This window comes from Octopus bimaculoides, chromosome 23, assembly GCF_046866305.1.
Source record: "Octopus bimaculoides isolate indiv1 chromosome 23, ASM4686630v1, whole genome shotgun sequence".
NCBI classification, from domain to species: Eukaryota; Metazoa; Mollusca; class Cephalopoda; order Octopoda; family Octopodidae; genus Octopus; species Octopus bimaculoides.
The window spans coordinates 19677050-19699207 of record NC_142950.1 but is presented as its reverse complement, the minus strand read 5'-3'; the positions used below and the strand labels follow the sequence as shown (position 1 = coordinate 19699207).

The window sequence follows — 22158 nt, the reverse complement described above, 5'->3', positions numbered from 1 at the left end:
TGGGACCTGTTGAATCCTATCAAACCAAACAAACCAATGCAAGCATGAAACAGGGACGGTAAATGATGATAATGATGATGATGATGATAAGAGTGATAATGATAGTGATATTTTATCTATCTATTTTAGTCATAAGACTATGGCCATGCTGGGGCACCACCATGAAGAATCTTTTAGTTGAATCAATCGATCCCAGTACTTATTTTTTTAAAGCCTGGTACTTGTTCTATCTATCCATTGTGCGGAACTGCTAAGTTACAGGAACATTAACATACCAACACCAGTTGTCAAATGGTGGTGAGGGACAAACACAGACACACATGCATATATATATATATATATATATGTATACACATGACATTCTTCTTTCAGTTACCATCTACCAGATCCATTCATAAGGCTTTGTTTGGCCTGAGGCTATAGCAGAAGACACACATATTGGGACTGAACCCAGAGCCATGTGGTTGGGAAGTTATTTAGTTATTAAATCAACTGGCCTACTCCACACATGTAAATTCTTGGGTGGAATCACTGTGACACCCAGTGTGATGCATCTGTTGTCACATTAGATTACATGTGGTATCCATCAGATGGATTTTCACAGTTTTGGTTTATCCAGTTCCACCCAAGACACTTGGGCAAACCTGATGCTGAGGTAAAAAGCACTTGCTCTGACATGTCACATAGTGGGATTGAACCCAGAAACTCATGATTGCAATACAAGCTTCTTAACCCATTCAGTCATGCTGTACTCATTATGTATCATGTAGACAAACATACACACACGAGCATGTGTGCAGACACATATACATAAAGAAATGCTCACATACAAACTGACACACATGAATATCTCCAAGGAAATAAAAAACAAACAAATGCATACATATTCACATACCTACACATTAATGTATATATGCCATTGCATACATATATGAACGACAGCACACACAGAGAGAAATGTCCATATGCATATACATCAATGACTGTTTACACGCGCAGGCATGCACACATGAACATCAATCAGTATGTAGGCACACACACGTGCACACACATACATACGCAAGCCCACAGCACATGTGTTTCAGTAACAACTCAACTGTGTGATTTCTACAATAGTCAGCTCTGGTGAAAGTAAACCCGCTGAGAGATCAAACTGTGTTAACAGGGAAGGGAGGTAATTAAAATACTTACTGCATTTATCATCTTCGTCTTCACCACCAGGGCAGTCTTGATCATGGTCACACCACCAATTCTCAGGGATACACCGACCAACACTTGTACACATCCGGTGATTAGGAAGACATTCACGAGCTGCAGAGTTTGAAGAAAATGGAATACATTCTATATTTTTACCAACACAGTTACACATTGGTTTTTACAGAGTTTAATATGAATAATACTAATACTACTAATAATATTTATAACAATAATGGTTTCAAATTTTGGTACAAGTCCAGCAATTTTTGAGGGCAGGAAGGAGTTGATTTCACTGACCCCAGTACTTGACTGATACTTATTTTATCAATCCCAAAAGGATGAAAGGCAAAGTTGATTTTGGTTAAATTTGAATTCAGAATGTAAAGATTGACAAGGTGATGCTAAGTATTTTGTTTGGCATGCTAACAGTTCTGTAACTTTCAACCACAATAATAATAATAATAATAATAGTAATAATGGTTTCAAATTTTGGTACAAGGCCAACAATATCAGGGAGGGGGCAAGTTGATTACATCGACCCCAGTGTTCAACTGGTACTTATTTTATCGACCCTGAAAGGATGAAAGGCAAAGTCAACCCAATAGTAATAATAATTCTTTCTTCTATAGGCACAAAGCCAGAAAATTGGAGGGATTCGGCCAGTCAACTACATAAACCCTAGTGCTCTACTGGTACTTATTTTATCCACTCTGAAAGGAAGAAAGGCAAAGTTGACCTCAGTGGAATCTGAAGTTTGAATATATGACCAGAAGATATGGCATTAAGCATTTTATCCAACACACTAATGATTCTGTCAGCTTGATGCCTTAAAAATAATATTAAGTAATAATTCTATACTAGCACCTAACATTCTGCTGAAAACTTTTTAAGTAATAAAATCCTAACCCTGTAATGATTCTGTAACAGAATAACAGCAAATGACAAAACAAATTAGTTCTCTCTTTTACAGTAGAGAGTTTCTCACTTCTTTCAAAATGAATGTAAACAAGGTTTTATGTTTTATGTGATGTCATATGATTCAAAACAGACTGATTCCTGCAGTTTCATTTGGTACTGTGTTTTACAGGGAGCTGAAGAAATAATTATTTCATTCATGCTTGCATGGATGAAATGGTTGGTGGCCCCACATTATCCCTGACTGAACATACCTATGACCAAAGCATTCTAACCATGATCAACCTGTCCAGTTTATCTCAAACTACAATATGCAATATGGTCCGTCATTTTTGTTAAGAAAGCAGGATGTGATTCATGGAAGATTTGGTTGTTATTTCTAGTGAGAGGTTTTCATCATTGATAAGAGAAAGAGAGAGAGGATGGAATGGTTAAGGTACACACAGAGAATTTGGGATTTCAAGGTGTTAGGAGGGGCCAGTGAATCAAGGACTGAAACTGAAAGTCACTTAAATGATAAAACATGTCTGAGTATGTCTAAGCAGGTGTGTGTGTGAGGCAGAGGGGGGGGGGGGCAGAAAGTCAGTTGGTATTGCAGTAATTAAAACTATGGACAGCAAATGATATACATCCCATGACAGCTTTTTTCTCTTTTGATTTTCTTTTAAAGAATGGTTGCTGGTAAAATAGCACCAACTTACATCTGTTGCAGTTCTGTGGAGCTTCATCATCACCATTTAAACAGTCTTTCTCCCCATCACACATCCACTGTTGAAGAATACATTTGTTGTTACAACGGAACATGTCACTGTTGCACACAGTTGTACCTAAAAAACGGAAAGGAACACAATAAGTATGATATACAACAATGTCATGTACAACACAGTACAATACAGTATGATACAATTATACATATATACACACACACATATTACATATATAAATATATGCATACACATATATACAAGCATACACACATTTTAGAGAGATTTAGAGAGAACAGCAACATTTTTTTCTCTCTTTTTGTTTTTTTGTTTTTACTTACCACATCCTCCTTCAATGAAGGTACTGTTCTCATCAGAATTATCTCCACAGTCATTGTCTCCATCACACACCCACTCATTGGTTATACAAAAACCATTGTTACAGGAAAATTCATCTTGTGCTTTGCATTTATCTGGTTGCACGTATCCCTTAATTGCTGAAAAATCATAAAATTCAATCATGTCATTTTATATCAATTCAAAATAACATTGTTATGATTGAACACAAAAGTGCAGAGATGGTCTGGTGTTATTGGTGGTGGTGGTGGTGGTGATGGTGCTCATAGAAGTAGTATTGGTGTTGGGTGGTAATGGTAGTGGTGGTGATAATGTTAGTGGTACTAATGGTGTTGTTAGTGGTACTAATGGTGTTATTAGTGTTGATGGTAATGATGATGGTGTTTACAGTGGTAGTGTTGCTGCCTGTAGCAGTAGTATTGTTGCTGTTTGTAGTGGTAATGCTGTTGTTTGCTGTGGGAGTGTTGTTGCCCGTAGTGGTAGTGTTGTTGTTTGCAGTTGTAGTGTTGTTAATGGTATTTATGGTGTTGGTGGTTGTGATGGTGGGTTATAGGTGTAGTGGTGGTGGGGTTAGTGGTAGATGGCAGGATTAGTAAAGGTGATAAATTAAATGTTTTAAAGTCTTTATTTACATCACTTTACATTCTGAGTTCAAACCCTACCGAAGTTGACTTTGCCTCCTGCCTTCTTCCCAGGATGGTAGGGTGGTAATAAAATAAATAGCAAAGAAGTACTGAAGTTGATTTAACAAACTACGGTCCCTGCCCCAAAATTTGTAGCCTTGTTGTGCTCATCCACCCAAAATTTGCCATCTCATTGAGTCTATCATCATTGTTTAATGTCTGCTTTCCATGCTGACATAACTTGGTTTGAGAGGAACTGGTGAGTCAGAGGACTGCACCAAATTTCAATGTCTGCTTTGGTATGGTTTCTATGGCAAGATGCTGTTCCTAATGCCAACCAATTTACAGAATGTTCTGATTGCTTTGTAAAAGGCACCAGCACCAGTGAGGTCACTAAGTAATTTGCAAGACAAGACTCCTCCACCGAGGAAGAAAGTGTAATACTGAGGGAGGTGGCTTTATGTCAGATGTTGAGAAGTATGATAGAGAGGCAGGAACAGATGTCTTGTTGAAGAAGAGATATGTGGCTTCTCCAGTTGGAAAAAGAGAAAGAGATGGCAAGGGTGTGTCCTTGAAGTACAAGAGAAAATATAAGAGAAAGAATAGGGATAGAAGCCCATGGAAGAGTGAGTGGGTAGGTAAATGTGTGAGAGTGTTTGTTAAAAGAGTATAATAAATGGTTAGAGATAGGGACAGAGGTAGACAGTGAATAGGATACACAGGTGAAAGAATTGTCAATGGTGAATGTCAGTTTAGAGGAGAAGGGGAAGTCCCTCTTCGAAAATTTGTCACCAAGTTGAACCACAACAAACAAACAAAAGGGATATTTAACATACAGTGAATCTTACCTATACAGGTGTTGTTGTTAAGTTCTTTTCCAGCAGGACAAGCACAGACATAATTTTCACCAGTGAGGGAGAGACACAGATCTGAACAACCGCCATTGTCCTCACTGCATTTGTTGTTGCCTAAAGTTTATAGAAAAGTAAAACTTTAATATCTAAATGTATCACACACACACACATCAATGATGAAACCTCTAAGCCAGTGGTTCCAAAATTTATCACAGAAGATTTAAAAAAATAGCGAGGTGCAGGCTTGGCTGCAAGATTAAGAAGTTTGATCCCCAACCATGTGGTTCCAGGTTCAGTTTGACTATGAGAGAGAGAGGATTGCATCTATGAAGGGTTGTAATTGTTTTTAGAGAACTAACATAAATAAGCCTGGTAATAATATTTGTATTTTAACCACATTATCAAAACACTTTTTTCTTGGAATTTGAATATGAGTTGGACATAGTGTTATCAGCGAAGAAAAAACATGACTGATGAAGGACCAAGGTCCAGTTGAATCGTGTTATCTAAGTCCTGGCCTTTAATAATTTCTATAAAAGTTTAACATAGGGAGCACTGGTCCATGCAAATATCTTTGAAAAGACACAATTTTGATGGAACAGTATAAGAAAATATGGATAATACACCAGTGTTCAAAATTAGGTTCTGCGGGATTAAAATAATCATTTTTTGCTTTATCTTAGATGACAAAGGACTGAAATATGTGGCACCAAGCCAGCTCTGGTCAAACCATCCAACCCATGCATAGGATGGTGATGGTGGTGGGTGGGAGGTATATTTGAAAAGCATCATTCAATGAAAGGAGGGCTCTGGATTATAAATGGATGGTAACAGCTGGACTATGTTATCACCATCATCATCATCAACATCATGATTTAACAACAGTCTAAAATGCTGGCATGAGTTGAATGGCTTAACAGGGTCCAGCAAGCTGGAGGACTGTGTTCACTTCCAAAGTCAGCTTTGGCACAGTTTCTATGGCTGGGTACCCATCCTGATGCCAATAACTTTACATAGTGTATTAAGATACCTTTTTCTGTGACACTGACTAGTGATGTCACCAGATAACTTGGAACACAAAAAAAAACCTCTTGACTAAGTGGGGTTTAAGTAAAGGGGGAGGTAACTTCATGCTAAGTGCTGAGGGGCTTAAGTATGATAGAGAGAGACAGGCACATTGTTGTCTTGCTGTAGAGATACAAGGTTAATCTGTATCATGTAAATAAATGTAGGTAGGAGTAGCTGGAAAGAAGACAATCATAATGATAGGAAAATATTTTCAAATATCGAAAAATAAGATAGATAACAGTTTTATTACCAGGAGGAAGTTTCTTTGAGAAAAGTGTTAAGCTGTGTGAGAGGATGCTGTCAGCACTTCGGAGTGTGTAATGGTCTTTAGTTTTCAGGTTGTAAGCATTCAAGGATGCTGAGGCAGTGTAGTAGAGAATACCGTTGTGGACAACCAAATCATTGGGGTAATGGAGCTGAGGGTCTATTTTAGAAGAGAGAACCTCTTTACGCTGAAGAGAGAAATTTTATTATTATTATTATTATTAGGTTAGAAGAAAGTAAAACATACTATAGATAAATATAAATCGAAAATTTAATTCAGAGGCATAAGCATACCTGTCAGAGGGAAAGAGAGAGAGAGAGAGAGAGAGAGAGAGAGAGAGAGAGAGAGATGCACACACACACACAGAAAGAAAGAAAGAAAAGAATTGACTCAATGTTAATCTCAGCAACACTTGAACACAGAGCAGAGCCAAAATAAATAAGACAAGGGGTTTTATTCAACACACTAACAAGTCAGCTAACTTACCTCACTTTCTCTCTCTCTCTCTCACACACACACACACACAGAGGCAAATATTTTGTATGTCAAACCCAGGCTGTTATATTTGATTTGTTTGTCCACATAATTGTCTCCATAGCTCATAGCTACTCTATATCTGACAGAATTGGTCCCTCATAAAGATATCGGAATCTAAATTCAAATTTGAGTGCTACTAACTGTTTTCTATACCAAGAATCTCTCGATCTCATGTGTTGACTGTGTGTGTGTATGTGTTTGCATATGTGTGTGTGTATTGTTAAAAATATTATCAAACAAGTCAAAAGATATTGAAAAAATAAAAGAAAACGTGTTTTTCCTTTTTATTTGCACTAAATTAATTCCTAGGTGTATTATTCGACTGTAGTAGTGTACAATCAAATAATTTCATAATACAATAATATGCATTGTAAAACAGATTATTACAATCTAATTATTTCAAAAGCATTATTACATATTCCAAAACACATAACTACAATCAATTCATTTCAAAGTCATGAATTCCAAAGAACAATCAATGATTTCAAAATATCTTATTAAACTCTTCAAACTCCATAATTACAAAAATACATTGAAGTACAAAACTTCAAACTGGTCACACTTCTTACATAAGATATTCATTACTGCGTATTTGAGGAATGGCTTGCTACTAAGCCTTCATTTAATATGGTGCATCTAGCAGAAGTAACCTCATAAGAATCATTTAATGTCCGGTTTCCATGCTGGCATGGGTTGGATGGTTCAGCAGAGTCTGAGGAATCAGAGGCCTGCATCATGCACCAGTGTCTTCCTGGGGATGGTGTCTGTAGCTGGATGTTCTTAACACTAACCATCTTACAGAATGTGCTCGGTGTTTGTATATTTTTGTGGTACCAGCACTAGTGATGATCAACTTGTAACTAGGCAAGGCTAAGACACTGAAGTTTTCTTTATAACTGAGGAAGGAAGAGAAAAAACGTGTCTTCAAAAATTGAAGCAGAGTGCCAGTTTTTATACATACATACAAACAAATAAACACACACATGTGTGTATATGTGTGTGGTGCCAAGTACCCAGTACACTCTCTAAAGTAGTTGGCATTAGAAAAGGCATCCAGATGCAGAAACCAACCCGAAACAGACTATGAAACCTAGTGCAGCTTCTGACATTGCGAGCTCCTGTCAAACCATCCAACCCATGCCAGCATGGGAAAGATGCTAAATGACGATACTAAGGAGGATAGAGGTGGAAGTGACATAGGAAGAGAGGGAGTGAAAAAGTGGACCAGGAGAGAATGAGAAGAGGAGATAGAGAGGAAGAAGGGAAGAGAGAGAGACAGAGGATGGATGAGAGAGAGTGATGGAGATAGGTCAAGGACAGCAATAATAAAGAAATTGTTTTCACAAACCTCTACAGTTCCAGTTAAACTAGTTTTTTCAATCTTGTTAAAGGAGGAATCTGCCCAATAAAGTTCTTTATTTACAGAATCTAAAAAGAGACCAGTTGGGAAAAGTTCCTTCCCTGATACAAAAGTTTCTTGATCAGATCCATCCATATTAGCACGTTGGATTGTTGCTGTCGCAGTCGAGTTGACAGGGTAATAGACCCAGTTAGTCCAGTAAATGTGTCTGTAATGAACAGTAATTAATTGATTGGTTAATTAGGTTAATTAGTTAACAAAGAAAAAGTTAATGACAACAGCAACAATAAAGTTCATGGAAGTGAATAAAACATATTTTTTTTCAACGAATTACCCTCATAGAATTTTAATGGAAATGATTTCCTGTGGTGATGATGGTGATAGTAGTAGTGATGTGAAATATGGCAGTGGTGGTAGTAATGGTAGTTGATCTGATTGAAACAAAGAACATTAGGTTTCTGATTTTATCTATTGATTGCATCTCCAAAAATAAATGTCAGTGTTTGTTTCTCTTCATTCTTTTCCACCCATTTCTCCTGATGAAAAGAAACGGGGTAACAGTTATTGCACAGCTTCCCGTCCACTTCTCTAACAATTCCACCAATTCACCCACCTAGGATTGGTGATACTCTATTTTATCAACCTTGAAAGGATAAAGGGGAAATCTAACCTTGGTGGGATTTGAACTCAAGAAGCAGAGACTCAGATCAAAGTTTTCTATTTGATGCTCTATTACTGCTAATTTACTGCCTTCAGTGATATTAAACATGAATCCCTTAAATACTAACTCACATGAGACTGCCTTTGGTTCTATGGAACAAACTTCAAGTTAAAACTTCTTACAACAAAATTTCATGCTCATTTATGTTCCAAACACCAGCTTAATTTAGATAAAGCTAATATACTAAATTCATTATTTTAGTGAATAGTAACAGGAACATGGAAAATAAATGGGTGATAATAATAATAATAATAATAATAATAATAATAATAATAATAATAATAATAATAATAATAATAATAATAATAATAATATAAACGTATGTCAAGACCTACCAAAAACTGAGCATATATAAAGATCTGGAAATAGAAATTAGCAAAATGTGGAATCTGAAGACGAAAATAATACCTATTGTCATAGGTGCCCTGGGAATGACAGCGAAACGGGCTGATTACTACCTAGCTCAGATACCAGGAAACCCCAAAATGGCTGAAGTTCAAAAGATAGTGCTCATGGGAACTGCCCATATCCTACGTAAAATACTGTCTATGTGATCTCAAATTTCAAAACAAACACACAATTTTCTTATGGTTTCTTAAACATTCACTAGAACAAAACTGTACAAATCCAAATATATGGTACCCTAGGCATAACACCTACATGGACTTCTAACTTATTGTCTCTTGAGGTCTCTGGGTGAGACTTGGATCCAACTTGTACAAATGCAAAGCAAAAGTCAAACATAAAATAATAATAAGAAGAAGAAGAAGAAGAAGAAGACGAAAAAGAAATAGAAGAAGAAAAAGAAGAAGGTAGTGGTGGTGTTGTTGTTACCCTTCCAGTGGATCCACCACAATAGCTTTCGGGTGTATTGTGTTAGTAGTAATCACTTTCCAGCTTTCTCTGTGGTCCAAATTGAGAACATTGATTGTCTGAAGACGTTGATCAGTCCAGAAAAGATTTCTTCCAAGGGGGTCTATAGCCAGTCCGCCACATGTTATGGTCCCTAAAAGACAGGAAAATAAATAAAAAAGATAGAACTCAGCATTCAGAAAGAGTTACATATATTTAATTACATATCTATTATATAACTTGTCCTTTGATTCCAGTATTTGACAGGTACTCTTATTTTATTGACCTTAAAAGGATGAAAGGAAGTTGACATTAGAAGGATTTCAACTCAAAAAAAAACCCCAAAAAACAATGGGTCAGAAGAAATACCACTAAATATTTTGTCCAATGTGTTAAGGTGGTGAGCTGGCAGAATTGTTAGCATGCCAGGCATTTTGTCCGTCTTTATGTTCTGAATTCAAACTCCATCAAGGATGACTTTGCATATCATCCTTTTGGGGTTGATAAAATAAGTACCAGTTGAGCAAAGGGGTTGATGTAATCGACTTACCGGCTTCCTTGAAATTGCTGGCTTTGCGCTAAAATTTCAAATCAATATTTTGTCTGAAGTATTGATTCTGCCAGTTCACTACTCTTAACAGATTCTGATTTTGGCACAGGGCCAGAATATCAACTTAGAACAGAATAACAGGTTGTAAGTAAATCGTTGCTATCATCATCTGGTCGGGTGACTTGTTTGGACTAATGCAATTCTTCCGCACCAGTGATTGAGGGAAGTAGTATGAATGTCTGGTTTGAGTTTTAGTCACATAAATCTTTCACTAGCTAAAATAACTCATCAGCACACACCACAACTACAGATGATAGCAGTAGTTAACTAAATGGACTGGTTGATCCTGATTGTTGACAGTTTTTTATCTGTTCATTTGCTCAACATCTTGTAATATTTGCCATTGATTCAGTAAGATTAATTTGCCCAAATGGGTCATATCCACCATACTGCATCTGATGGATTTCAACAAACTCTAGCTTGGGTGGTTACATGCTAGTTAACCCATAGCTGGGATCCTGACAGGTACTACTAGTCTGGGTTTAGAGTAGACCTGGAAATAAATAGTGGCTAAGAGGTGGTTCCACACAACTCAAAGCTCTGGAACTCTCAAACCAGAGCCCAAATACAGGATACAGATTAAGGTCAGGATATTTGTTTAACATTCTAACAAGTCTTCCCTCACTGTCATGGGTATTTGATCAATTAGACCAATTCCATTGACAATTCTACTACCAATAAACTGCTCTCACTTCTTGAGATATTTAATCAGTTTGACCGATTCTCAACAACATATTTATTTTTGACAATTTATCAAGACACACTTCACATACAAATTTGGCAACATTTTATTAGAAAAGATTCATGTTGTAACTCAACCGAGCAGCTACAAAAACTCAATCTTTCTGAGTTATTCCTAAATTACAAACCTAAATTTGTTGATATGATTTTTTTTTATTTTAAATATTTAGGGGGCAGGGAATGGAACCTAACTACCATTTCAAAAAACTATAGAAGACAACTTTTTAACCACAGAGCCACATCTGTACAAACTACTATATACAGCCAAACATCACACACAAAATAAGTTCAATGCACTCTGGAATTGTTAAAGACATGCTTCCATGTTTCTAAAATTGAATATTATAAATAAAATAATAATGAACACACACATACTGATGAACAAAATGAATAATAATAATAATCTTTTCTACAATAGGCACAAAGCCTGAAATTTGAGGGGAGGAGACTAGTTGATTACATTGACCCCAGTGATTCACTGTTACTTAATTTAATTGACCCTGAAAGGATGAAAGGCAAAGCTGACTTTGGTGGAATTTGAACTCAGCATGTAGTGACAGGTGAAATACACCTAAGCGTTTCATCCAGCATGCTAACGATTCTGCCAGCTCACTGCCTTTAATATAATAATCCTTCCTACTATAGGCACAAGGCCTCAGATTTGTGGGGAGGGGACTAGTTGATTACATTGATACCAGTACTTCACTGCTACTTTATTATTCAACCCCGAAAGGATGAAAGGCAAAGTTGATCTCAGTGAAATTTGAACTTAGAACGTAGCGATGGGGTGAAATACCGCTAAGCATTTCGTCCAGTGTGCTAACGATTCTGCCAGCTCGTTGCCTTATATAATAATAATAATAATAATAATAATAATACCAATAAAATGTCAAAAGTTTTGATGCATAACTTTTGACCTACCTTGTATTGAAACAACATAAAAATTTTCAAAAATGGTAACATACCATGTGTAACATTGACAAAATTTTCTATAAGTGTTTCATTGTTTACATCATATCGACCAATCTGTCGCCGTGCAATGTCAGAGTAGAAAATATGGCCTGACTGGGAATCAAAGGCAATAGCTGCAGGTCGTAATAAACCTTGGACTGGTTTCATCATGTCATTCTTAAAATTTGGTTGCATCGATGCCCCAACGATTGTTCCTTCTTCAGCATTTGTATACAACAGGAATTCAGATTCATTTATTTCTAGAGTAAATAAAAATTTTAATCATGTTAATTATTCTGCACTAAAAAGACCAAATTACCATATTTGATGGCATAAAAGAGACATGGATGTGCATTTTAAAAAACCCTGGCTTGAGTGGTTACATGCTATTTAATCCACAACAGGCAAAAAAAAAACCAGAAATCTTTTTAGTGTATCAAAGCTTATGGAAGCCCCTACTTCACATATAAGATCTGGGGTAATTTTTGGAAACATTTTTTGTGAGGAAAAATGGTTGCCTTATATGCTATTAAAGAACTAATAACTAATCTTATGTATTTGACACAACATTTTTTTATTTTCAAAACAAATAAAATCATAATAAATATTTCAAACAATTTTTCAGCAGCTAATAAATTACAAAAAAAAAAAACTTAGATTTACTTCAGCTCAGTCTAATTCTGAGAAATGTGCACCCTTATTTTTCTTTTTTCGCCCTTTCAAAGCCTAGCCAGGCTCATGGGCCCGGTTTCCCGGTTTCTATGGCGTATGTGTTTCCCCCCCATCTGGACGGGACGCCAGTCCATCGCAGCGTTACTCAAGAAACAAGAAGAAAGAGTGAGAGAAAGTTGGGGCGAAAGAGTACAACAGGGGTCGCCACCTGCAGGAGCCTCGTGGAGCTTTAGGTGTTTTCGCTCAATAAACACTTACAGCGCCATGTCTATTTCTTTTTGGCAACATGTGTTTTGTGTGTAATGTTGCTGTGTGTGTGTGTAAGAAAGAAAGAGAGATAACTGGCATGTTTATGTAAGGGAGGGAGAGATAGAGAGAGAGAGAGAGATGGGGGGTATTTTTTTATGTTTGCTTACTGCCTACCACACAGACGCTGGCAAAGAAATGTATGTCTCCTTCACCCTCCGTCTCACAAATATACAATTTCTCTCTCTCTCTCGCCTTCACGCGCGTACGCACAGATTTGACTTCGCCATGTCAACAAACTTCAAAATTGGCAAAAGTTTATCGATTTTTACAGGTGTACGCGGGTACCTCTGAGAGAGAAAGTTCACTAAAATGCACATAGGGTCATTCCGAATTTTCTCCTAAAATTGGAGTGACATGCGTGCTAATTTGTGGACGTGCATAAACGACATTCACGTACACACACACATCCCCTGTTTTATAGATATAGAGATATATAACGGGCTTCTTTCAATTTTCGTCTGCCAAATTGACTCACAAAGCTTTGGTCAACCTGAGGCTATAGTAGAAGACACTTGTCTAAGGTGCAATGCGGTGGGACTTAAACCAGAAACATGTGGTTAGGAAATAAACTTCTTACCACACACCTACACCTGCACCCTATATGCAAAGTTGCTTTAAATATGACATGCTTAATACACTAAGACCTTTTTTGTGCTGTCAAGTATGGTGGTTATGAGATATATCTGTATAGAAGTGTTAAGAAACAGAATTGTTTTTTTATTTGGCAAAGTAAAAGACAATAGCAGACTTACTTGTACATTTGGTTCCATTGGTAATCACATATCCTGACTGGCACATACATTTTAACTTAGCTTTCCCTTTAGTTGGTATAGAAACCATTATTTGTTCACAGTCTGGGTCATCCACTGTTAAAAAGAGAAAGAAAGAAGATAAATAAACTTTAAAGTTTTATAGGTCATTACCATAATCAACAACTTCATATACATGTTTTTTTTTTCCTTCTACCTGCATGGATTGAATAAAGCTATTTCCAGTACAAAATCTTACCAGTTGTCAAGGATCTTTGACATTGGTGAACTAACTGTTGGCTCTTGGTCAAGTGGTAGACCAAAGAAGGGGAAACAAAAACACTCTCAAAATACCCTTGTAACTTGGAGCAGTGTACTTGGGAACACCTTGCTCAAGGCCGTTCACTGTGGTTATGGTAACCATGACTTTTACACCAATATTGGCATAAAGCCAGTCATTTGCAAAGACATAAAGAACAAATTTCATAGAAATTTGTCAGGAGGCAGGGGCCATCACTCTTTGTAGGTATTTCTCAGGTGGTGACTGTGATCAAGATAATGTCCAACTTGGACAATGTCTGTAGCAAAAAAACATGGGCAGAGTAGGTGGGTAGGTGAAAATGGGGGCAGAGTAAGTTGATTACATCAACCCCAGTACTCGACTGGTACTTGTTTAATCGATCCCAAAAAGCTGAAAGGCAAAGTCAACATCAGTGGAATTTGAACACAGAAAGCAAAGATGAAATAATTCTTTTTTGGAGTGGTGAATCTTGAAACAGATAAAACTATAAATAATAGTGTGTAAATACTGGGTTAAAAACCCTTCAGAGAGGATGAGTTGAAGGCTGTCCATGGGATATGAACCATGGGACATGACCCAATCATTATCATCATTTAATGTCTGTTTTCCATGCTGGCATGGGTTGGACATTTGCTGTAAATGTGACAGGCATTCTACCATTGGATCAAAGCAAGGAAATACCTGGGTTTAATATCCTTGTTTCTTCCTTTTTTTCTTTTCTTTTATTAAGATGTGATAAATATTTACCTCTCTCCAAGTCAGGCTGCCTTTGTCGGTGGTAGACATGGATGGAAGTTGGATTTGTCAAAAAATTCTTTATTGTTACTGGTTTGGAAGTGTGGTCAAATCTGTCAAACTTGTTGATGGTGCCAAAGTAATGGTAAGCTAGGTATATAGAATTTTCCAGGAGGGATATTCCATAGACATGCTTCACCTGAAGATTAGGAAAAACCATTACAAGACACGAAGACACAGAGATATGAAAATAGTAAAACAAATTATTTCAAACAAAAACAATAAAATTAATGTGACAGCAACTTTTAAATGTGTACATGAGCATTAGAAGCTGCAGCTAAAGGCTCTCTACCAATGGAGCAGGTGGGGTGGGGTGGCTCCAGAGATTTAGGGACAAGTTACTGAAAATTTCACAGAGAGGGTTTCATAGTATTTCCAGTACAGAAGCCTATAAAATCTTGATCCAGCTTTGCTCCAGAAGGATAAACAGCAACATTGACTTCAGTAAGAATCAAGATTTCTTTCTCAGAAATATATATATTTCTCTTCCACCAACAAGTGTACAGTCTTGTACATTCACTTACATGAACACGAACAGTAAAGGCTATGCTTGGCTAAGGCAACCCATTAAAATAACATCAGTCAATGACTAATATGGTTTTTATTCTCTTCCTAATTAATTATTTCTAGTTGTTTATTTAATTTTTTTTTTTTGTATTCTCTCTCTAAACACCTTGTATGTTGAGAGCACCCCTCCTCCTGAGGTACCCATGTATCTCCTTTTCAATAAGATACCTACCTGTTCCCATCCTTCGTTCCTAATTTAGCCCCTCTACATCCACCTCCCTTAATACTGACTCCTACCCATTCTGTGAAGGAGCCTTGTCCTGCGTGTATGTTACTTGGTGATCCCAAGTACTAGTGCAGCTGTGCATCGTTAACCAGCTAGAGGAAATATCTGCCTGGGGTTAAAAAATCACAGTAAAATCCACTCGAATGGACAGCCATGTTAAAGTGGCTACAAATATTACTTGTTAATAATAAATTTGTACTCTACAAAAGTATAGAGTAACCTATCAGACTGATGTAAAATAGGTTTTATTACAACTAAACATAAAAACAAACATTAATATGTATCACTCTCTTCCTTACTCTACCATCTCATCTATGCTCTGATCCCTGTTCCCTATGAGTATACCCTGGCACTTCACCATCGTCTCTCTCCTGCTCTCTCTCTCACTGTCTTTCCCTTACTCTTCCCTCTGCACATCTGTTTTTGCCATCATTCTTGGTGACTATCTTTTCTTCTCTTGGACTTCCCTCTGGCTAGTTAACCAAGTATCTCCTTTACAGCAGTACACCTATTTCAGTCCTCTGTCATGTAACCTCTCTCTCTCTCTCTGGAGAGGTAACCATGTACCTCCTCTATAGCAAGACACCTGTTTTTGCCTCTCAGTCACACTCTAGCCTTTCCTCATCTGACACAAGACAACCTCCTCCAATCCAGCTGTAAAAACCTTGCCAAAACTGACCTCACCTGTGCTAATGCACGTCAAAAGCACTCAGTCCACTCTAGTGGATGGTTTGTGTCAGGAAGGGATTCCAACCATAAAAACCATGCCAAACCAGACAGTAAACTGATGTAGTCTTCTGCTTGGCTGGTTCCTGTCAAACTGTCCAACCCATGTCAGCAATGATGATGATGATATATGTATATATCTATATCTATATATATAAATATAGTCCCACATTAAATAATTATCAGAACATAAAGATTATTAGTTTAAGGTCACTGTTGCTCTTCATCCTCCAGTAGAGATACACAAGTAAACCTATTGTGGACACACCTGCACACAGAAAAACTTGTTATACAAAAATAACAATCACCTGCCTACTCTTAATTCACAGTTGAGAAAATAACAGAGGGCATCCAACTGTAAAGGTAATTTTGCCCCAATAATTGGTACACTGACATTGAACCAATTACTCTTCAGTATCTCAAAATATTTTTATGTAATTTTGGCAAATATATTTGTTACAATGAGATGTCAGTGTTATTTTCTGTTGTGTCTGGGGAGAGTCATTCTCTTTTAGTGCCTTATAATTTAACACACTCAAGGGTAAAATTTCCACTTATTTCTTTTTTTTTTCTAAAATTTTCGTTGCATCTTGCAACCTTTTCATTCATTTCTGCATAATTGAGATGACAGTTTATTCACCACAGCCTGTATATATACCTCTCTCTCTCTCTCTCTCTGACACGTAAAAGCACCCACTACACTCTCTGAGTGGTTGGCGTTAGGAAGGGCATCCAGCTGTAGAAACTCTGCCAAATTAGATTGGAACCTGGTGTTGCTATCCGGTTTTACCAGTCCTCAGTCAAATCGTCCAACCCATGCTAGCATGGAAGGCGGACGTTAAACGATGATGATGATGATGATATATATATATATATATATATATATATACACACACACACACACACACATACATACATATACAGACATAGCAGAAGTAAATAGACACTCCATAAAAACAGCATTTTATGTTTATTCTAACTTGTAATGTTCTGGGATGGTAAAAGCTATGCTGCAGTAGGTTGCTATTCTGTTGTCAACGAAAGCACCATACGCTACATAAAGAAGATCAAGGTGGCAATCAGGACTACTGTAGAAGTAAGTTTCTGTGAAAGTGCCAAGAAGATAACAATAATGAGAAACAAGCACTTTGTCAGGATGGAATCTGCCTTGGCATTGTGTATCAGTGACTGCAAGAAGAAAAACATCCCTTTAAGCAGTAACATTCTCTGTGTGAAAGCACGTAAACTATACCAGCAGTTTAACAGAGGAGACGGAGTGGAAGGCACAGAAGAACTGAAACCAAGACCATTGATAGCACTGGAGCCCGAAGATTTTCAAACCAGTAAGGGATGGTCTGACGGTTTAAAATAAAGTGTGTTCCCCTGCATGGAGAGACAGCATTAGCAGACGAAGAAGCAACCGAGAAGTACCTCAAGACTCTCAGGCAGATCATCGAGGACAAAGGATACAAGCTGGAACAGGTTTTCAATATATGCCTTCCAGAATGTACATCATGAAGGAGGAAGCCAGAGCCCCAGAATTTAAGGCACAGAAGACAAAGTGATGCGAATTATGTATGGCAATGCTGCTGGCTTCATGATAAAATCAGGACTTATCCACAAGTCTGTGAACCCGACAGCCTTCAAAAGTAAGAATAAAAACTTGTTGCCTGTCCACTGGATACACAATCCCAAGGACTGGATTACAAAAAGTCTAACTTTGAATTGGTTCTACCAATGTTTCATCCCTCAAGCCAAGGAATACCTCCAAAATGTTTGCATGGAATTCAAGGTGTTGCTTGTTATGGAGAATGCTAGTGGTCACTCTTTGGATTTGAATCATGAGGGAGTCCAAGTGAAGTTCCTCCTTGCCAACACCATTGCCCTCATCCAGCTTATAGATCAAGGTGTGATTCGTGCCTTCAAGGCACTTTACACTCGGAACTCTCTCCAACATCTTGTGGATGCAATGGATCCGGACGAGAATTTCAAGTTAAAGGAGTACTGGTGTAACTTCATGATTGCAATGTGCCTGTCAGTCATCCATTCTGCTCTTAAAGATATGAAAAAAGAAACCCTCTTCACATGCTGGAAGGTGTGGCCAGAGTGTATCCAGGACTATGAGGGCTTCACACCTGAAGATAATCAACACGAGGCTGCCAACAATGCAGTAAAACTGCCACCTTTGCTGGCAAAGGTTTTAACAACTTCACACAAAATGAGGTCATCGCATTAAAAAAAAAAAAATTCTGTTAGCTTGCTTTCCTCAATTTCAGCAGAACGTGTATTCATAATGATGTATATTGTATGTTGTGATTGACGATTTCAAGTCTATTTCTCAGCATATTGGCATAGAAAACTTTTTCTTTTGCCCTTATTTATAATTATAATATTATATATATATATAAATACTTATCTATATATACAAGATGTGGTGAGTAGACTGTCGTCTAAATAATGTAAGAATGAAAATAACACCGACGTCTCATATTAACAGATATATTTACCAAAATTACATAAAAATATCTTAAAATACTAAAGAGTAAATTTATTCAACAAAATCGCCATTGGCTTCAACCTTGGGCCCTAGACGAGACTTTGTAATCTCCTGCAACTCTTCTGGACAGTCTCTTTGCTTTAGTTGGTGAAAGCTGACATAATCCTTGCCTTTAGTTACAAGTAGTTTTATTGGTCTCTCACTCAACTGCGCCTGAGACAATAATCAAGGGGGCTGCAGTCTAGGGAGTTAGGCTGCCATATGTTAGGGGTGAGGTGGTTGCAGAAATTGTCTTACAGCCATGACTGGGTTCTCCTATTTGTGTGGCAAGGTGCAGAATCCTGTTGCCAGGCATAAGGTCTTCCAGCAGCCACCCTCTTGACCCAAGGCAGCACTACCTCCACCCGGCACTTGATGTAGGCTTCCATGTTGTGTCTGAGACCATGTGGGAAGATGAATGGAGACATAACACTGCCATCACTAGTGCTCACTCTAAACACTATGACGTTGACTGGATGTTTAATTTTTTATCTCTCTTAGTACATGTCCTTAGAGTGACATCCAAACACTTCGAAATGTTCATATTGGAGCTTCTGGCTTGAATGCCAAGCAGTACAGCATGTCTTTTCCAAATTTCTGGCAGAGAACATGATGTGAAATGTACAGAATTAATGGATATAAGTATTGCTTAAGTGCTAAACCAGATGATCAATTTTGAAGTACATTTTAAGACTATCACTACAGATTTTTTATAGAAATTATAACCAGTATGGATTTCTCATGCTGTTTCATATCTAAATACGTCTACTGCATACAATGCAATCAAAGATGGAAAAAAAATTGAGTATTACCTTAGATCAGTAATAAATGAATCTGAGATTAACTAGGATAGGTGTAATAGAAGTAGTGGAAGTAATCGTAGTAGTAGTAGAAGCAAACAACAGTAGTGGTTAGGGTGACAATAGAAATGCAGATAGCAGTAGCAGCAACAACTGAAGTAAAATTGGTTTCAAATTCTGGCACAAAGTCAGCAAGTTCAGGGAAGGGGTTAAGTTGATTACATCGACCCCTGTACTTGACTGGTACTTGTTTCATTGACCCCGAGAGGATGAAAGGCAAAGTTGACCTCAGCAGAATTTGAACTCAGAACATAAAGACAGACGAAATACCACTAAGCATTTTGCCCATCATGCTAATGATTCTGTCAGCTTACCAACTTAACAAAAGGTAAAATTAGAAACGAAAGAAATCAAACCAACAAACCTACCTGAATGCCGTGAAAGACAATACTACGATCGTCTCCAGTATACGAGACTCGTTCCAAACTTTCATAAAATGTGTCTGACCAATAGACATGCTCATTAGCAAAGTCAAGTGCCAGTCCAGCTGGATAAAAGGTCTTCTTGTGTACCAAAGACTTCAGATCTTTACCTTCGAGTGTCATTCGAGAGATCACATGTGAAATGGAATCAGCATAAAACAGAAAGCTGTAGAAGAGATGAAGAAAACATGAAGATGAATTTTTATAGAAATATATCTGTAGACATTACTACAGAATATAGCAGTACATTCTTTTGGTCCAGCACAATCTTTCATTAGTTTTAGTCCCTGGACTGTGGCTATGCTGGGTCAGACCTTGAAGGGTTTAGTTAAACAAATTGACCCCAGTGCTTTTTTTTTTCTTTTTTTGTTATTTAAAGCCTAGTACTTACCCTATCAGTCTCTTTTGTCAAATTGCTATGTTACAAGAACATAAACAAACCAACACTGGATGTCAAACATGTATATATGTGTGTGCATGTGAGAGAGAGAGAGAGAGAGAGAGAAGTGAGTGAAGGAGTTGTCAACAGAATCAGCAATGCTTGAATCAAAAATGGTGAAGGAATCCCTGTTCAATTTGTGGTTTGATGGATGGTCATTGAGTTCATCCACCCTGACAGAGGTATTGTTTTTTGACGACTGAGTTGGTATGGTCATGTTGCATACGGATGAGGACAGCTGTGTGAAAAAGTGTCACACCCTAGCAGTAAAGGGAACCTGTGGAAGAGGCAGACCCAGGAAGACTTGGGATGGGGTGCTGAAGCATGATCTTCAAATGTTGGGCCTCACAGAGGCGATGACAAGTGACAAAGACCTTTGGAGATGTGTGCTGTGCTTGAGAAAACCTGGCAAGCCAAGTGAGATCGTAACCATGGCTGAAGCCAGTGGTGCATAACCGGCCCATTTAAGAGTACCCTTCAATCATTGGGCAATAAGCTGTACTTGCGAAGACCTGTTGAGTCAAGTGAAGTCATTGTTGTGGCCAATGCCAGTACCACCTGACTGGCACCCATGCCAGTGGCATGTAAAAGGCACCATTCAAGTGTGGTCATTGCCAGTGCCACCTGACTGGCTCCCAAGCTGGTGGCACGTAAAAAGCACCATTTGAGCATGGTCATTGTCAGAGATGCCTGATTGGCTCTCATGCCGGTGGCCAGTAAAAGGCACCATTCAAGCATGGTCAGTACCCATTCTGACTGACTTGGGTTGACCAAGGACTTGTGGGTGCATTTTGGGGAGGGAAGCTGAAGAAGGCCCGTCATATATGTATATATATATATATATATATATATATATATATATATATATATATATATATATATATATATATATATATATGTATGTATTTATACATATATATATATATATGTGTGTGTGTGTGTGTGTGTTTGTATCTTGTTTGTTTCCCCACCACTGCTGGACAACCAGTGTTGGTGTGTTTGCATCCCCATGGTTTGGCGGTTCGGCAGGGAAGACTGACCGAATAAGTACCAGACTTAATCAAGGATAAATAAAGAGATGTACCTTTGTGTATATGAGGAGTCTAACACTTATAATTAGGGGGAAGAAAGAAATAGGTATAAACATAACTATGTAGTTCATATATAAGTAGACTATTATATACTAGTTATTATATATGAAATAAGACTAATTGAGAAATAAGCATAATTATACATAAGAAATAACACAATGAAGCCAATTCATAAAATCCGTCATTCTTTTTTATATATAGTAAAGGAGCACTCGGTTGGTTATGACGACAAGGGTTCCGGCTATGCTTTTACACTTACATGCGTTTCTAAGTAAGCAGTTACTTACACTCAGATCAGAGCTGAGGATGAAACTAAGATAATAGGTACATAAAGAAATTAAGCATATAATAAGAGTTTAAAACTAAATAGAAAGAGAAAGAAATTAATTAGAAATTCAGGGTTATAACTAGAGAGAGTGGTGACAATAATGAGTGAGAGATAATATTACCAAAACGGTAATATTGATATAGAAGCAATAATAATGCATAATAACCAACAGCAATAACACGGATTATACAACTATCAGGATGTTTAAAGGTAGTTGCACACTAAACAGAATAGAACTCAGAAATGATACAAAGCAGAATAAGGGGTTTCTGAGAACTCTGATAATTAAAACCAATGATGAAAGGTTGGTAGTATCCTGTGTGATGATTTTCAGAGTCAGGTACAAGATAGGTAAGATACTGATAGAAATCCATTACAGGTT

The 22158-nt window shown here is 37.4% G+C and overlaps 1 protein-coding gene across 4 annotated transcripts in view; it reads right to left on the bottom strand.

The window, feature by feature from the left end:
- LOC106879043 (prolow-density lipoprotein receptor-related protein 1) overlaps positions 1–22158 on the bottom strand; it is a 315430-nt gene that overhangs the window by 145211 nt on the left and 148061 nt on the right. For all 4 annotated transcript variants that reach the window (XM_089340178.1, XM_089340176.1, XM_089340175.1 and 1 more), the window contains 11 exons: positions 19865–20084; positions 14534–14720; positions 13489–13602; positions 11770–12015; positions 9436–9607; positions 7869–8088; positions 5969–6170; positions 4645–4764; positions 3158–3313; positions 2814–2939; positions 1192–1311 (listed from right to left, as the gene is read on the bottom strand). In XM_089340178.1, coding sequence (XP_089196304.1) covers positions 1192–1311; positions 2814–2939; positions 3158–3313; positions 4645–4764; positions 5969–6170; positions 7869–8088; positions 9436–9607; positions 11770–12015; positions 13489–13602; positions 14534–14720; positions 19865–20084 — 1883 coding nt within the window. The remainder of the gene's footprint in view (positions 1–1191; positions 1312–2813; positions 2940–3157; positions 3314–4644; positions 4765–5968; positions 6171–7868; positions 8089–9435; positions 9608–11769; positions 12016–13488; positions 13603–14533; positions 14721–19864; positions 20085–22158) is intronic.